This window comes from Pseudopipra pipra, chromosome W (genome assembly GCF_036250125.1).
Source record: "Pseudopipra pipra isolate bDixPip1 chromosome W, bDixPip1.hap1, whole genome shotgun sequence".
In the NCBI taxonomy this organism is placed as follows: Eukaryota; Metazoa; Chordata; class Aves; order Passeriformes; family Pipridae; genus Pseudopipra; species Pseudopipra pipra.
This window is the reverse complement of record NC_087580.1, coordinates 31103082-31120196: the sequence shown is the minus strand read 5'-3', so window position 1 is coordinate 31120196 and position 17115 is coordinate 31103082. Positions and strand designations below refer to the sequence as shown.

General features: G+C 51.4%; 2 protein-coding genes and 1 pseudogene across 2 annotated transcripts in view; 2 read left to right on the top strand and 1 right to left on the bottom strand.

Moving 5' to 3' along the window:
• LOC135405272 (zinc finger protein 501-like) overlaps positions 1-17115 on the bottom strand; it is an 895895-nt gene that overhangs the window by 390247 nt on the left and 488533 nt on the right. The gene's annotated exons all lie outside the window — the stretch shown is intronic.
• Positions 1-17115, top strand: part of LOC135404570 (zinc finger protein 11-like) — a 108234-nt pseudogene that overhangs the window by 87966 nt on the left and 3153 nt on the right.
• LOC135405545 (ribosomal oxygenase 2-like) lies at positions 6758-11609 on the top strand (the record flags this gene model as incomplete). The annotated part of the gene is given in 5 exon segments (XM_064640252.1): positions 6758-7048; positions 7051-7172; positions 8366-8485; positions 9483-9611; positions 11514-11609. Coding segments are annotated over 5 exon segments (744 nt in total), but the record flags the coding sequence as incomplete, so codon positions are not given.

The following is a 17115-nucleotide window of genomic DNA, read 5'->3' as shown; positions in this document are numbered from 1 at the left end:
TTATCTTTTGAAACTACAGGCTGAATTTGAGGGATAAACTCCAGTATTCTGAAATTGGAAAGTTGATAAAACAGAAAAGACTGTTTCTTCTACAACAGATTTGAAATAGTCCACTTGTAAAAATCACAAAGCTTGAAGCCTACTCAGCAGAGCTCATTCCTCATCTGCACTGATCATCAGCAACTGGACTCTCTCCTACTTCAGGGTCTCATCTGTGTACACTGGATTAAGGCCTCCTAACTTCTTAAGAAAAGTAGTGTTATAAGCTCACAGTTCTGGCAAGGTTTCCTTAGCAGATGGGTTGAAAAGCAAAACTTTGTTGCCATGACCCACGAATGCAGAGCCCAAGGTTGTTTGTGGTGCTAGCTTTGCTCCACTCTCTAATAACTTCTGTCCAGATCAGTGCTGGCAACAAGAATTCCAGGTTAACGCTTGTTTCATTTTTCAGGCTTTGCATTTCAAGGATGGGGAGTTGTTATTGGAAACTCTGCCATGGCTGTCAGTAACAGCCTCGGAAAACAGTTTGTCTTATTTCTGAGGGAGAAGTTTCCAACCCAGCTTTGGAGTATGCAAATAGTTGAATGACTTGTTGTACAATTGGAAATAAAAATCAATACATTTGCTCTGATTAATGTCTTAACTTATATTTGGCTAAAGAGTTCTTTTCTTGATACCTTCTTTAAAAAATAGGACCCATAAGCAGAAAGGTGATCTCCTAAAGTGTTGTAACCTTTTAAGTCCACTTGTTGCCACACAACAATAGCATGCCAATATCACATCCAAAGATACAGAATCTTACAGAGATACACACAAATATATACCTATACATATCTATGTATGTATATCTATCTACCTATACATATCTATACATATCTATACAAATACACACAAGAAAGTTTGGGGTTCCTGATGAGAGTTCTACATGGGTAATGAACAGCGGACTGGTTTGATGTGTCATACAACTGTGGGGACCATGAATGTATGTTCTGAGCTTTGATTTATTGTCCTGGTCTGTAACTGCCTGCCTTCCCTTTGGGGGGAACACAGGCCTCTATTTTGCACGGTCTGTTTGGTTTTACTTGGCAGTGTAGACTAGGGGCAGAAGAGTTTTTGGAGCCAAACAGCTCGATGCAGATTCAGTTCCTTTAGTGGTGTCTAAAACTCAGGAGCTGGACTCCACGGTGCCGGTGGGACCCTCCCAGCTCAGCACGTTCCATGATTCCATCAAGTCCAACTGTCAGCCCAGCACTGCCCCAGCAACCCCCAAACCACTAAAGCGTGTCAGCCATGGCCAGATGCAGGCGCCTCTGAAACACCTGCCGGGGTGCTGGCTCCGCCCGGGCAACCCATTGCAGTGCTCGAGCCCCCCCCGAAAAACACAGGGAGAAACCTTTCTCCAGGAGCTGACCTGAAGCTCCCCTGCCTCAGCCTCGGGCCACGTCCCCCGCTCCTCCCAGCGCAGGCTCCTTTCCAGCAGCCCCCTGGGCAGAAGGCGGCTCAGGGCTCCCCTCTGCCCCCCCGGCCGGCTCCGCTCCGGCCCCGCTCCCGCCACGGCCCCGCTCGGCTCTGCACGGGGAAGGAACGCGCCCAGCCCCGGACAGACACCCCCGGGGGCCGCGCACCGGGGGTCCCTCCCCGGGAGTCACTTGCCAGGAGTTGTTCACCGCGGGTCGCTCACCGGGGATCCCTCCCCAGGGGTCACTTACCGGGGCTTCTTCACCGCGGGTCGCTCACTGGGTGTCACTTACTGGGGGTCGCTCACCGGGGGCCGCTGCCCGGGGGTCGCTCAGCAGCAGCGCTCCCGCTCCCGGCCCCGCCCGCTCCCACCCAACCCCCCCCAACCGCCCCTCTCGGCCCCGCCCCCGCCCCGCCCAATCCCCGCCTCGCCCCGCCCACTCCGCCGCCTCCCATTGGCTGCGCACGTTCGGCCGTGGAGCGAGGAGCGCGCGGGGAGCGTTGCCTGGAAACCGGCGAGGGAATCCCGGGAATCCTCGGGGCGCCGGCGCTGCCCCCCCACTCCTGGAGCGAGCGGCCGTGCCCGCCCGGGAGCGGGCACTCAGCGCCTGGCTGCGGCCGCCACAACGGGCAGGGAAGCAGGCGCGCGGAAGGCGGGCTTCGGGCCCCGGGCAGCGAGGAGCCCTGAAACGAACAAAAGTGTTGAAAGAGAGGGAACTCATCGCACCATCACAGAACATGCTGAGGTGGAAGGGACCCACGAGGAGCGTCGAGTCCAAGCCTTTGCCCGGCACAGCACCGACCCCAAGAGTCACACCGTGTGCCTGAACTCTGCCAGCCTTGGTGCTGTGACCACTGCCCTGGGGAGCCTGGTCCAGTGCCAACCACCCTCGGAGGGAAGAACCTTTCCCAAATATCCACCCTCACCCCACGTGAAAAAAACCTATTTGCAACCAAAAAAAAAAGTTTCTATTTTCTTCCTTCCCCTTCTCCTTATTTAGTGTTTACACAACAGTACTGCAGTTCCCTACTGGCTCAACACTGAAATACTTGAAGTCCTTGCCGTACAGGCTGGATTTTGTCCCTTAGGCAGAGGCTAATCTGCCTGCAGTCCACCAGGACTGCCAGAGCTTGGGGAAGGGATGGAGGCTATCGCAGGACGGAACAGAGATGCGGAGATATTCCTTGATATTCTACTCTAGAGGCGGCTCAAGAGACAGCCCTGGAGTTGGAAGCACTTGCCTTCGTCACTGGACGATCTTGTCCAGCACCACCGGTCAGATGTGTGGGGTTTATGTCCCACAGCAAATTAAAAACACCACAGCCATTCTGTAAATGTGTATTTGTTTGAGTATTCACCCTGATGGTGTTCAGGCAGTTAGGCTGAGGTACTTTGTGGATTTTTGGAACAGAAATAACATCTTTTAAGGGTGTCTGTGACCGGCTGAGGTGCAGGATGTGGCCTCTCTATTTTTAGCATCTGCTGGTACGCCCATCCTGTGAGTGTTAATTTAGGTGATGCAACCTTTTAAGTCTAGAGAATTACTTCCTTCTTCAAAGCTTACTAATTCTCATGAAAGAAATAAAGAGAATTTCATGACAGTGACCTATTTTTCACTTTGAATATCCCAACTATTGGTGAGCATTTACATTAAAATATTTGAAGTTTAATAAGTTTTGCAAAATGTCCTGGATGTTGAGGGATGTAGTGATGAACTCAGAATTAGAAAGTGAAGATTGTCTTCTTTTTCTTTGAAGCTCACAGGCCTATGAAAAAAAAGCTTTCTAGAGAAACTTAATTTTTTTTTATCTAATTTGTACACATTTCTACAATTAGGACAGCTGCAGGTTCACCCCTGGCAAAATCTCTCTGCTGGTAACCCAGCCACATGCTGATTAATCCTTATTTCATGTTCAAGTGACCATGATATTTTGGTCAGCTGGCGACAGAGCGGTCCAGGTGGGAAAGGAACAAGGACTGAACAGTATGAGCAGTGTTTGCCTTTTTCTCTCCTCCATCCCCCTTTTCTATATATTATACTTTGCCACTTTCTCTGCTCAGCACACAGGAATTTGCTGGATGCATCCATGAATGCAGAACCCACTGGAATCACAACATTTGCTCCAAATGATCCAGCTAGTGCCAGGGAAGCAGAAGTTATGACTGTGTAACAACCACACTGTGAGGAGGAACAAGACTGAAAACCACTTTCCGTAAAGGGAAGGATTTGAACTGGTGTTGGAGATGTGCAAGGCTCTGTTATTCTCCCTCCTTAAGTTGTTGACAGGACACAGTCCCCTCTCTTACCTGCCATTGAAAGGTCCTTCTAGTTACACTTATGGCAGTGTAACTTTGTACCAACAGCAGCCGTGCACTGTAAGGCTGCTGAGGTTTCCAAAATCCACCTTTTTTATTTCTGCCAGTTCTGCTTCGTATCCTTCAAGCCAGTACACAAGAACAAACCTTCAGCAAAGCCTACCTAACATTTTCTTTTGTTTCTGACATCATTAGCCAACGTAAACCAAACCATTAACAGGCATCTAAAAATATTTCTGGAAGTTTTCACGTGCTCGGTGAGGATTCCAAAGTTTTCTTTGAGGGAGACTCAGGGAGACTCTAGAAGAAGATTTTTGGTCCAGGAAAAAAAAAAAAAATAACGCAGCTGAAGCCCAGGCACCGTTGTATGAAGCAGATTGATTAACCTTAGTGCTGCTGCGTTCCTACTGGAATACCCACTGGAATGACACTGGAATGCCGCCGGATTTCCTACTGGCCGCCCGGAAGCGGCTCCTCCCGTGACTCCCAGCGCGGCAGGACCGCCTCCCGCTTCCAGCCGGCACATCCTGCCTGGCCTCGCCTCCCCTGCCCGCCCCGATCCATCCCGGCCCGCCCCGATCCCACGCGATCCTCCCTCCTGCCCGGGTGAGTGCGGGGCCGCGGGACGGGAAGGGGCTGGATGGAGGCGGCGGGAGCCGGGAGGGGGGAGCGGGGACACCGCGTGTCCTCGGAGCCGCTGTGCCCGGCGGTATTCCCGCTGTGCCCGGCGCTATTCCCGCTGTGCCCGGCGGTATTCCCGCTGTTCCCGGCGGTATTCCCGCTGTGCCCGGCGGTATTCCCGCTGTGCCCGGCGCTATTCCCGCTGTGCCCGGCGGTATTCCCGCTGTGCCCGGCGCTATTCCCGCCGTGCCCGGCGGTATTCCCGCCGTGCCCGGCGGTATTCCCGCTGTGCCCGGCGCTATTCCCGCTGTGCCCGGCGCTATTCCCGCTGTGCCCGGCGATATTCCCGCTGCGCCCGGCGGTATTCTCGCTCTGCCCGGCGCTATTCCCGCTGTGCCCGGCGCTATTCCCGCTGTGCCCGGCGCTATTCCCGCCGTGCCCGGCGGTATTCCCGCCGCTTCCCAGGGAGCTGCCGTGGTTTGGGAGGGAACAGCCCTGGCGGGGAGCAGCTGCTCCCGTGTGGGGTTCTGCGCTGGGGTTTGTCCTCCAGCCCGGCACGGAAGGAATTGGGGGTGCTGGTGGATGGAAAGTTGGGGCTGAGCTGGCGCTGAGCTCCCAGCCCAGAAATCCGGGCGTATCCTGCATCCCATTCAGCGGGCCGTGGGTGAGGGAGGGGGTTCTGCCCCTCTGCCGCGCTCTGGTGATTCTCCACCTGGAGCGCTGCATCCAGCTCTGGAGCTCCCAGCGTGAGAAGGGCACAGACCTGTTGGATCAAGTGCAGGGAAGGCCAGGAAGATGATGAGAGGGATGGAGCAGCTGCGGAGACAGGCTGGGAGAGCTGGGATGGCTCAATCTGGAGGAGTCTCTGTGGAGACCTCCTTGCAGCCTGTCAGGACTTAAGTGGTGCAAGAAAGATGGAGAGGGACTTTTTATGAGGGCCTGTAGCTGCAGGACAAGGGGCAATGGGTTTAAGCTGAACGGTTTAGGTTTAGACTAAATGTAAGGGAGAATTTTTTTCTGCTGGAGGGTGGTGAGGCATTGGCTCAGGTTGCCTTGAGAAGCTGTGGATGCCCCATCCCTGGCAGTGCTCAAGGCCTGGCTGGATCCTGTTGGATGGGGTTTTGAGCAACTAGATCTTGTGGAAGGTATCCCTGCCCATGGCAGGGGGCTTGGAACAGCTGTAATAACCAGCAGAACGCTACAGAACAGCACGTGTTGTAAATGAAGCTGCGTTCTATGAATAGTAAATATCTGAATGTAACTTCTTTAAATCAGTGTGAATGAGCTGAGAGGTTGGTACAATGGATTTAGGTCTGGAATTCAAAACTCTTAATCCAGGCTTGGTTGTATTTGTGTTGCTGTCATTTGGGGATGTCAGCTTTAGATCTTGGTGCCTTCAGCAGCATCTTCAGATCTTGCTGTCAGTCAGGGACTGATTTGCAGTCTTTAATTTTTTACGCGTTCCCTTGCCTCGTGCTGCAGTTGGGAATGTTCATTCTCTCAGGAAGGAGGTGATGTGAATTCCCTCCTGCAGGGCTGAGGTGACCCTCGGTTACTGTTGAGGGACAGGCTGTGCAGGAGCTGCTGATGAAACACTGCCCAGGAGTTAGTGGGCCAGCAAGGGTGTCCTGCTGCACAGAAGAACTTAGTGCTGCATGTAAATACCAGAACTGGAGTTTAAGTTTCAAAATACGGGATCTGTGTAAATAAAAGTATCTCAACAAATTGATAGCATTTCCTATCAAATGGGTGTAGGGAGTAGAGCTGTCATTTTTACTTAGAAATTATGGCATCAGCACGTTCAAACTTCTCAGGTGTTGGCTTTCCAGACTTGCACAGTTACCTACCGTTACTTGATTTTCCCCTTAACTTTCCTGAGAATTTGGCAGCCAAAGCATTTGTAGATCAACTTCTTTATTTTTGCATAATGGTACACAATCATACTATCTGCCTGGGAAAAACCAAGTAAATGACTTCCAGCTTTAAAATGAAATGTCTGTGCTTGTATGAAAGAATTCTTTTTGTTCTACATAAACAAAGTTTGACAGCTCGACAGGACTGAAAGCAGAATCTTGGCCTTTCAGTTCTTAAACTGGTAAATTTTACAAGTTTTAAACTTGTAACTGTAGTAATTACAGAGCATCAACAGGAAGGCCTAACAATGTTCCCTGTCTTCTGTAAACTGTTAATGCTTTGGAGCAAATAGTGAGGCTCTGAAACCAGAGCTGTTCCCGGGATACTCTGATATCCCACTGGGTAGGGTAAGAGTTGTTGCTCTGGGCCCGTGAGCTCTTGAGGTTGTGTTGCTGGTTGATTGTTTTGGTCCTCTCTCCTCTTGAACAGGAACCATACCCAAGAAAGGAGGGAAGCATGCTGAAATGGGAAAAGAAACACAGGCACAGTGTAAACGAGCAAAGCTGGAAGCAGCTTGTTCTCCCTCAGTCCTGAGTTTTGAGAACCCAGACAGCCTCTTCGGGAGTTTGATCTCCCCCATCAAAGAAGAGGTGTTTTTCAAGGAGTACTGGGAGCAAAAGCCACTGCTCGTCCAGAGCAATGATCCCCAGGTGGCTGCTTACTGCCTGTCCCTGTTCCAGCTGTCAGACTTGAAGGAGCTGTGCAGCCAGGGCCTGTACTATGGGCGAGATGTGAATATCTGCAGTGTGTGAATGGAAAGAAGAAGGTTTTAAATAAAGAAGGCAAAGTGAATTACATGCAGCTGAAGAAGGATTTTGACCAGAAAAAGGCAACAATACAGTTTCATCAGCCTCAGAGATTTAAGGTGGGATTGTTTCACTGGATGTAATTGATGCTGGCTTAATAATGTGGTGTGTTTTGCTTGAGTTGCACTAGACATGGCTTCATCTCTGTCCCCAGGGGAAGTGGTTGACATTGATGACCTGCTGAAATCTTTACATGAGCTGTATTAAAACACAGTTTATACTTTTGCACTGTCCATCATGTTTCACTGTTCTGCAGTAAGAACAAAATCTGATTCATGCTATAATATGTATAATAATATATTCTTTTTAAAATTTTGCTCTGTCACATAAAAGTTTGGAAAAAAAAAAACAAATGCACAAAACTGATGATTAGGCATCTGTGCTTAAATTATGCCTTCTGCCCCACTGTTTCCTTGTGCAAACTTTGTGGCTTTTGAGCCACTTCCCTTTAATGGAGGGTAAGGTGTGAAACCATGTGAAATATTTCCAGTGTTCTTGCCAGTGAATTGCACCGTGGAAAGGTACCAGCCCATTTTAGCTGAGTGTTCTCAGTCCTTGAGTTTGAGAACGAGACAGTGGTGCTGCACAGTTGTGTAAAGGACTTGGATTCTTGGAGGTGCTTTGATTCAGGTAGTCTTGAAGGTGTCAACACAATTGAATTGTGAGGTGGACCCAAATAAGATCCCAAATACAAGCTGAGTCCCAGGTATAGTGTTCCTGGCTGATGTCAGCTTTAATGGCCAAGCTGCACTTGTGTGGATCTGGTACTTGGCACGTTCTGCTGTTTCCCTTTGGTGCCTTGTCTGTCACATGTGGGGTGTGGATGAGTCAAGTTTGGTTTTGAATATTCCCAAATGATTGGAGTAACTGGTGAAAGGTCTCTAACCTTTGTATGTTCTCTCTGGTGAGAGAATGCAGGTCCTGCATGTGCTTCTTGTCTTATGGTGTTTTGCTGTTTGTGGGATTATTTTCCTCTGTTCAGCCTTGTCTGTCTGGTTGTGCAGCCTAAAGATGGCACAGGGAAGAGAACAAACCCAGGTTGGGGCACCAGACTTTTTGGCTTAGCAATGACTCTCATGGCAGATCCCCTCTGCATCTCCAGTGCTCTCCTTCAGGAGAAACACTGGTCCAGAGCACCTTCCTTCCCAGCCTCTGTGTCCCTGATGTGATCATTCTTCCCAAGCCATGGGGAGGATGTGGGCTGGGCTTGGCTGAGCTCTTCAGCAAGTAACAGCATCTTTTTTTTTTACAGGAGGAGCTGTGGAAGATTCAGGAGAAGCTGGAGTGCTACTTTGGGTCTCTGGTGGGGTCCAATGTTTACATCACTCCCCAGGGATCCCAGGGCCTTCCTCCTCACTATGATGATGTTGAGGTAGGACAGCACAACCTTGCCTGGGAAACTGTGCATGGGCTTTTGCTGATGGCAGTGTTTGCTGTTGTGTGTGTGCTTCTAACCCTACCCCCCACTAAACATTATAGGAAAATGTGGTTTTTTTTTATTTCTGTTTCCTTGTAGTCGTTTTTCTTACATATTTTTGCTGAAAATTTACTAATAGTAATATCTAATCATAATATCATGTAAACTGGGTTTTCCAGACCTGGTATTTCCATTAGATAAAAAGAGAAGTTTGTTTTCACAGCTGCAGAAGCTTTCTAGCACCTGTTTTTTCATTTTCACTTCATTCAGGCCCCAAGAATTTACAAGTCCTTTTTCCTTTACTAAGTACTTGCTCTTTCTTCAGCTGGACTGCAGCAGCAGACTGGTTGTGCTTGTTGGTCCTGCTGTTTTTAAGAAGTTACTGATATGATGAATTCCTGTGGTCCAAATGCATTTTAAATCAGCTTCTAAAAGAAACATACAAATATACACTGCGTTATAAAGAAAAAATTGGACTATCCCACTTAAACCAAATCAAAAAATCCAATCCTTATATGTATATTTTGCTTTTTAATATTTTCATTTCCATTCAATACACCTGGAGTTTCATTTTCCTTATGCTTGTTATTCAGCAGCCTCACATCCAGCATTTCTTACTCATGCCATCTACCCCCACTGGGCACCCTATAGAGGTTTCTGATGCTCTGTTGGGGATAAGCCTCTTTCACCTGAAATTCTGGATATTTGTGTGGCAGATGTTCCTTTTGGGTTAGTTCTCTAGCACTTACTTAAGTGACTGGAGAGAAACAGGGATTTCCAAATGCCTGCCTTAGGATAAAACAGATCCCACTTCACAACTCCTCTGTCTGTTGTCTCTAAATAGAGACAAAAAAAATTAGTTCAAATTTAAATTTCTCTGAATTGTAGCTATCTAGAAATTAATGTGAAAGGAATTACTTCCTTATGGGTTTGGATTTATGGTCTTTTGCAGGTGTTTATCCTTCAGCTGGAAGGCGAGAAACACTGGCGGCTCCATAAACCAAGGGTGCCTTTAGCTTGGGAATATGATGTGGAATCAGAAGATAGGATTGGGAATCCCACACATGAGTTCATATTAAAGGTATGAGAATTTCATTGCCTTAGGTGGTCTGGGCTGTGATTGCCAGAAAAGTTAAAAGTGGTCCATTTCTTGAAGGCAGTGATTGTGGCTGTGAAACTGAGGGGAGGGTTTGCACACTGCGAGCACGAGAAATTTGGGTGATAGTTGTCTGTATCCTTTTTTAAAGGTATCCTTTGCTTCTAGTATTTAAATAATGGGCCAAAACCCCCAGTTATTTCTGTAAATTGACTAGTACTCTCCAGGTTGGGCACCCTGACTCCTCGGTCATGTTTGTGGAGTTGTGTGCAGAAAAAACACTGGGTTTGTGTATGGTTCTAAAACATTTTTATGCTTTTACATGCTGCCTGTAATCCCTCAGGCTAATCCTTCTGTGCACTGAGACTTACTGCTGCACTGAACATTGTCACTGTTCTGGTGAATGAGATTTAAATATTTATCCTTGGCTGATAAAGAGAAGCATGAACCAAACCCCATATAAACTTGCTGTATTAATTGCTCTTCCTTTTTCCAAACGTGAAATTCAAGTGTTTGGTTGGTGGTTGATTTTTGGAATAAAAGGAACATTTCATGAATATTACTGAGTGTCAGCAGGGAATCTGGTGCTTGTCCTGTTCTGTTTGACCTGCTTTTGAAGTGTTACTTGTCCAGCTGGTGGTGCTGCTCCATGTTGGAATCCTCAGGAGTTTCTCTGCCTTTTGGCCTGTTATGGAGCCTCTCTCTGCTCTTCTCAGTGTCCAGAGCTGCATTTGGGTGTAGGTGTTTGAGGAATAGTGTGACATGTTGGATGGTGTAGGTGTTTTAGGAATAGTGTGACCCATTGGATGGGATGCTGACATCATGAGCTGTGTTGTTTGACAGAGGGGAATATTCAATCGTCATCGTGTACTGGGTGATGCAAAGTCTAGTAAATTACAGTTCCCTTTTTCATTTCTGGAATATTTTGGACCAGACTTCAGTGCCTTTCATTTTTATGGAATAATGATGGGCTTAAAAGTTATCCAAGTTTTTAATTTATTTTTCTTCTGTTTGCTGTTGTTCACTTCCTGTGACCCATTTCTTCTGGGTGGCTGGTGTCAAAGTTTGGTTGTCTCTTTGTGGCTGCCTCTGAGAGGGATGCTGTTGTTTGACTCTATTTCCTCCCTAAACATCTTTCTAGAATATTTCCTTTCTCCATCTTTCAAATGAAGAGAATTCAGAATACTCTTGGTTGGTGTAGTCCCCACTCTGGTAAGGAAGGCAGTTTTCTTTGACTGTGCTGTCCAACTCTATAGGTGTTTACAGGACAAGCCATAAGTAAACTTTTATTTCCTTCTTGGAGGCAATTTTATGTGCTTTACACCTTTCTTGTCTTGACTTTCCTTATCTAGTTTTTTTTCAGTGTGGAGTTTTAATTTACACAGGTGAGAAGAAAGATAGGGAGGAGGAGGAGGAAGGTCGTACCTGTTTTTTAAGTGCTTTAACTGAAAATCTCAGACAACAGTATTGTAACAGATTACCATTTTTATAGAATATTTGGCTTTTCTCGTGGAATACTAGCCTTTTCTTTTGATGTGATCTGACCAAATCCCCATTTCACTGCTCCTCTGCCAGCCCACTGTGTTGCCAGCAGGTCCATCTCAGCTGCTTCTTTGTCCTCTTCCTGCAGCTCAGTGGGAGTCTGTGTGTTCTGTGATGTTAAAAAGCTTGTTTCACGTTTTCAGCAAATATTGACAGCAGGTTGGAAAGTTTAAGGTTCTGAACTTCTGGCTTAGTGTTCTTTATGTTATTAAAGTGTACATTGCAGGACTGCTCCATTTTGTGATTCTAAAGGATATATATTGTCAGACTGTCTGCTCAGAGAGTATTTTCTCTGACTGCAGTAAGGTTTGACCTGGTGCCCTAAATATATCAATTTTCTTGCAGCCAGGTGACTTCCTGTACTTCCCAAGAGGGACCATCCACCAAGCTGACACTCCTCCTGGGACCTCCCATTCCACACACGTGACCATCAGTACCTACCAAAACAAGTCATTATTCTTTATCTTTGTTTTGTGTGGCTTTCCTCTGCCAAGTGATGTGTGTGAGGAGTACAGACCTGAGATGTGGTGAAGTTTTGGGGCTTGGGGGAAGGAGGGGAGCAAGAAGACTGTTGTTGTTTGAAGCAGCCTGTTTGAGAGGTTTTCATGCAGCAAGCTTGATTGCTTTTTAATTGCTTATTTTATTATTTACCAGCTGTAGGCTTTAATGTGGAAAATGCTACAACTGCAAACTCACTTCTATATTTAAAAAAATCTCTCATCAGTGGCTGAAGTTACTGTTCATTTCATAGCTCAGATAAAGAGTCATGAGTTACTCCTTTCATCATGTTTTCTCCTGTATTTGATAGTCACCTGCACTAATCTTCTGACAGATTTGCTACCAATTCTTCCTTGCAAACATTTTCTGCTTATCTGTGTTTTTTTTATCTCCTACCCCATGTATGCAAGTCAGATTTCTTATGGCACACTCCCAGTCCTTGTGCCCACACTGTTATCACACAGGGAAATGTTCTTGCCAACCTGATCAGCCTCCCAGATGCTGGGTTTGGAGCCATTGGTCTGAGTTAGGAATTAGGAAGGGCAGAACAAGTTTGGGCATATTCTAGATAACTGTGAGATGAATCTCTAACCACCAGCTGTGCCATTCTGGAAGCCAGGATGGGCTGGTAACTCTTCATCTGGCCACTCCTCCAACATGGAGAGAGGGTTAAGAGGAAGCTGCTCAAAGGTGTCAGTCTTCTTAAAAGTTGGGTTCAGATTATTTCAATTTACACATGTGTTCTTTTATTCAGAAGGTAAAAAAAAACTAACCCCAAGAAACAGGAGAGGAAAAGGAAAAGCTGCTCTTCTTCCAAGGTTAAAAAGTGGAGTCATGCCCCGTTAAGGCTGTTGGTAATGAAGTGCTGACATCCTGCCTCTGCACCTCCTGTCAGCAAGTGCAGGGAAAACAAGCAGGAGTCCTGGTGCAGGCTGGTGTTCTGACTTGTAGATGGAAGTATGATCTGGAAGCATTTCCTTGGCAAATTGAAGAGAAATCCTTGAAAGCAGCTGTGGAGGAAGTGCTGGTGGAGGTGGCACTTCCAGGTATTTTCAGGTTTGTCTGGGCCAGATCCCAGCAGGAGAGAAGTGTGCACATGCGGGATAAGCAGGGCAGTTTGGAAAAGCAGTCCCTTCACAGCCCGGCTCCCCCCAGCCCCCTTTGGGGGTGACCCCCCGCCCCTCGCGCTCCCTTTGGGGTCCCCCCCGCTCTTTCCCCCCCGCCGCTTTCCCGCCGTGCCCGCCCCGCTCACCCGACAGGGCGGGGCCGGCAGGGACGGGGCGGGGACGGGCCGAGCGCTGATTGGCTGCGGCGGGGGCTCGAGAGGCGGGGCGTGCGCAGAGCGCCATGTTGTCTGCGGGGCAGCGGTAGCGGTGGAGGTGCGGCTGCGCTCGGAGAGCGGGGTTCTGGGGATCCGCTCGGGGCTGCGGGGAGCGCGGCTGTGGGTGGAAAGGCTGGAGGGCTCGGGAGGGTTTAGCCGAGGGGTTCGGGGGTTCCCGAGGGTCAGAGCGCGGGGCCTGGAACCCGCGTGGGGGGGGTGGGGCTGTCCCAGCGCCCTGGCTGCACTGCGCAGGCGCGCCGGCGTTACCCGCCGGCATGACCCGCAACCCGCCATTACCCTTCCCGCCACAGCGCCCCCTGCCGGCCCGGCGGACCGACCCCAGGGAAAGGGGATCCCAATGCCCCCCCCGAACCCCAGAGACCCCCAACACGCAGCACACAGAGACCCCAAAGGGACTGGGGCCCGGGGGTCCCCTAAAGCCCAGCAGTGGGGTTCAGGGGATCTCCCAGCCCCCAGGGGAAGGAGTCCTGGGGGTGCCCCCCAAGTCTGGGGGGGAGATGTACCGCATCTGGGTAAGGGGATCCCAGTACCCCTCAGTACGGCCCAGTAACCCCCTCAGTGACCAGCCAGTGTGTCCCAGTGACCTCCCACTGCCCCCCCAGTATGGCTTAGTGATTCTCCAGTGAGCACCCAGTAACCCCCAGTATGGCCCAGTAACCTGCCAGTGTCTCTCCCTGTGTCCTGATAATCCCCCAGTAACTCCCCAGTCCCTCCCAGTCCCTCCCAGGATCCCTCAGTAACCCCCCAGTCCCTCCCAGTGCCTCCTGGTTCCCCCTAGTGTGTCCCAGTATCCCCCAGTAATCACTCAGGGCCCCCCAAAGCCCCTCAGCTGTCCTCAGTGTGTCCCCAGATGCCCTTGGCCTTTCTGTGAGCATGGGAGGGGGTGTTTTTGTGGTCAGAGGGTCCAGGGGGGGCTCCTGGGGTGAGATGGAGGGTTGGGGACATGAGGGATGGGGTTTGTGGACAGTGGAATTGGGGATGTCAAGGGGGGAATTGGAAACACCAAAAAAGGCCTTGGGGACATGAGGAGTCTCAGGACTGACTTGCTTGTAGGGAATCCCTTCCTCTCCCCCTCTAGGCCCCATTAACCTCCTCAAACATCCCCCAACTCTCCTTTTTTTTCCTTTAATCCCCTCCCCCCCCAGATACCTTTGACCCACCGATGCCCACAAGATGCTTTTAACTTCCCCAAATGCACCCAAAGGCCCCCAAAACCCACAAATCCCCATCCAACCCCTCCAGATCCCCCCAAATCTCCCCCAGCTCCTCCTCCAAATCCTTCCCAACCCCCATTCCACAAAGAGGGATCACCCGGCACCCTGGGACAGGAACACAGTGGGCTGTACTGGGGGCACTGGGCTGTACTGGGAGGGCACTGGGGGGGCTCAGGTGTCCCAGGACAATGTTGCCCAGCTCCGGGAGAGATCTGGGGAGCAGTGAGGAGGTACTGGTTTGTGCTGGTCTGTACTGGTCTGTCCTGGTTTATACCCCCAATCCCCAAAGCTCCTCCCCAGGACCCTCCTGGACCCCAAAGCCCCCCAGGCCCCCCCCAGGCCCCTGACTTGTTCCTGCTGCCCCTTGGGCATCTGCAGCTCCTGCAGAACCAGGCATTTCATCAGCAAATGTGCAGGTGACCCCAAGCTGGGGGTGTGTTGATGTGCTGGAAGGCAGGAGGGCTCTGCAGAGGGACCTGGCCAAGCTGGATCCATGGGCTGATTGCAAGGGGATGAGGTTCCAGCAGGCCAAGGGCCGGGTCCTGCCCTTTGGCCACAAGAAGCCCCGTCAGCCCCCTGGGCTGGGGCCAGAGTGTCTGGAGAGCAGGCAGGCAGAAAGGGAGCTGGGAGTGTGGATGGACAGGAAGCTGAAGAGGAGGCAGAGTGTGGCCAGTGTAATCTTAGAAAAGCAGAATAGGTTCTGGGATGATTCTAGAAAGAGAAAGAAGCCCAGAGGCCAGTGTAAGCAGGCAGCCCTCAGCTTGCACCTGATGTCCCCTCCCTGCAGGTTCCTGTCCTTGAGCCCAGGCCCTGAGGTGAGGCTGAGAAGTGGCGCGGAGGTGAGCCCAGAGCTGTCCCTGAGGTGAGGCTGAGAATAAGTGCAAGGCAGAGGTGCTGCTGAGGAAGGAGAGCCCCGTGGTGGGAAGGACCTGAAGCTGTGAATGCCCATCCCTGAGAAGGTTCTGTGTCCATCCCCTGTGTGCCAGGTGAGCTGGGGCTTTGCTGCAGAGCTGCGGGCGCTGATTTGAGCGTCTCCAAGTGCTGAGATGGTGGGCACCCAGGAACACAAACTGTGCCTGGCCACGGAGCCTGCAAGGAGGAGCAGAGACAGCCCTGGCAGTGTGGGGGTCCAGGTTGTCCCTGTGCCTTGCCCTGCAGGCCCTGGCTGTCCCTGCTGGGCCCCTGTCCATCCCCATCAGGTCTCTGCCCGTCCCCCCCGGGCTGAGCTCCCCCCAGGAAGTGCCGTGGAGCTGAAGCTGCTGCCATCCCCCCCCTGCAGCCGCTGCCCCAGCCAAGGGAGCAGCAAAGGCAGGGCCAGGAGCAGAGGCAGCAGCAGGGGAGCCCTGGGGGGGCCGGGAAGCTCTTGTGTGGGTCAGGAAAGAGGCGCTGGGCACGAGGCCGGGGCTGTGCTGAGCAGGCCCAGCCCTCACATCCCCCCAGCCAACGCCGGCTGCCCGGGGGGCTTGGGAGGGACCCCCAGCCCGTGTGCCCCACACTGAGCTGGCAGAGAGAGAGCCAAGGGACAGGGCCACGGGTGAGGGACAGGCAGGGCCATTGCAGGGCCACGGTGAGGGCACAGCCTGTGGCAGCAGAGCTGCCCAGGGCCGGGGGCAGCCAGGGGTGTTGGTACCAGGCACTGCTGGAGCCGAGCAGAGCACGAGGCCTCTTGCAGACCCCTGGAGCAGCCTCCCACTTGCCAGCCCTGCCCTGGTGGGGTGACACTGTCCCCTCCCTACAGGACACATCCCCAGAACTCTTTGGGGGGGCCTTTTGTGTCTATTTCTGGTTGCTATTCCTGCTGGGGACATGAGGGAGCCTCTGCAATCCCATCCATGGGGCACAATCTCCTCTGCAGAACTTGACCCACTGCAGACTTTGCAGGGAAATCTCTGCTGGCAGCCGGAGTATGTCCTGACCCCCCGTGCTCCTCCCAGGATATCTGGTACAAGTTTCCCATTCCCGGGCACCCATGGGATGGGGGGCAATTGTTCTCCTACTGTTGCTGTTCCTGTTCTTGCTCCACCCCTGGGGGCTCTTGGGGGTGGGCAGGAGGTGTTTTTTGGGGGTGCTGGGCTGGGTTGGGGGCAGAGCCCCTGCGGTGGGTGGGGGGATGCGGGTCCCCCCCACGGTGGGGGTTGGTGTTGCTGGGTCAGGCCCCGCCGGCTCCATTGTCAGCCCGGTGCCGGCGGGGGGGACACAGCGGGTTTGGGGCCCCCCGGGAGTGCCGGGGGTGGGTGTGGAGCCCGGGAGCTGCCGAGTGTGGAGGGCGGAGCGGGGAGATGTTGGAGCTGGGGGACCCCCGGCAGCCTGGAGGGGGGAGCACGGAGAGGGAGGAGCCCCGGGACCCCCAGGAGCCTGAAATGGGGGACACGGAGAAGGAGAAGCCTGGACAGTGGGGACCCCTGGGATCCCTGGGACAACAGACTGGAGAACCTGGAGAGGGGGAATGTCTGTGAATGAAGCATCCTGAAGACGAGAGTCACAGGAGAAGGAGCCCTTTGTACCTCCAACACTCCCAGCATCCCTAAGTGGGACCCCCAGCGTCCCAGACAAGGGGAGACCCTCCAAACCTTAGAAGGGAGAGACCAGAGAGGGGGAACTTCTGGGAGAATTTTTTGGGGTAATCTTCATATTTTGGAGTTTTTTTAGCTGAATTTCAGCTTTTTACAGTTTGAGGGACTAAGGGTCTTCTTCCTATTTCTGAGAGGGTTTTTTGCCTGAATCTGGGTGGTTTGGGTTTTTCTGGGCTGAATCTTGGTGTTTTGGAGGTTTTTATGGACACAGGATGCCCGATGTGTTCTAGAGATGGACTTGGGCAGGAGGAACCCCCAAGCCAATGCACTCAACCCTTGTTTCCCCCCCATCAGGATTTGTCCTTCCCAAAGCTTGGGCA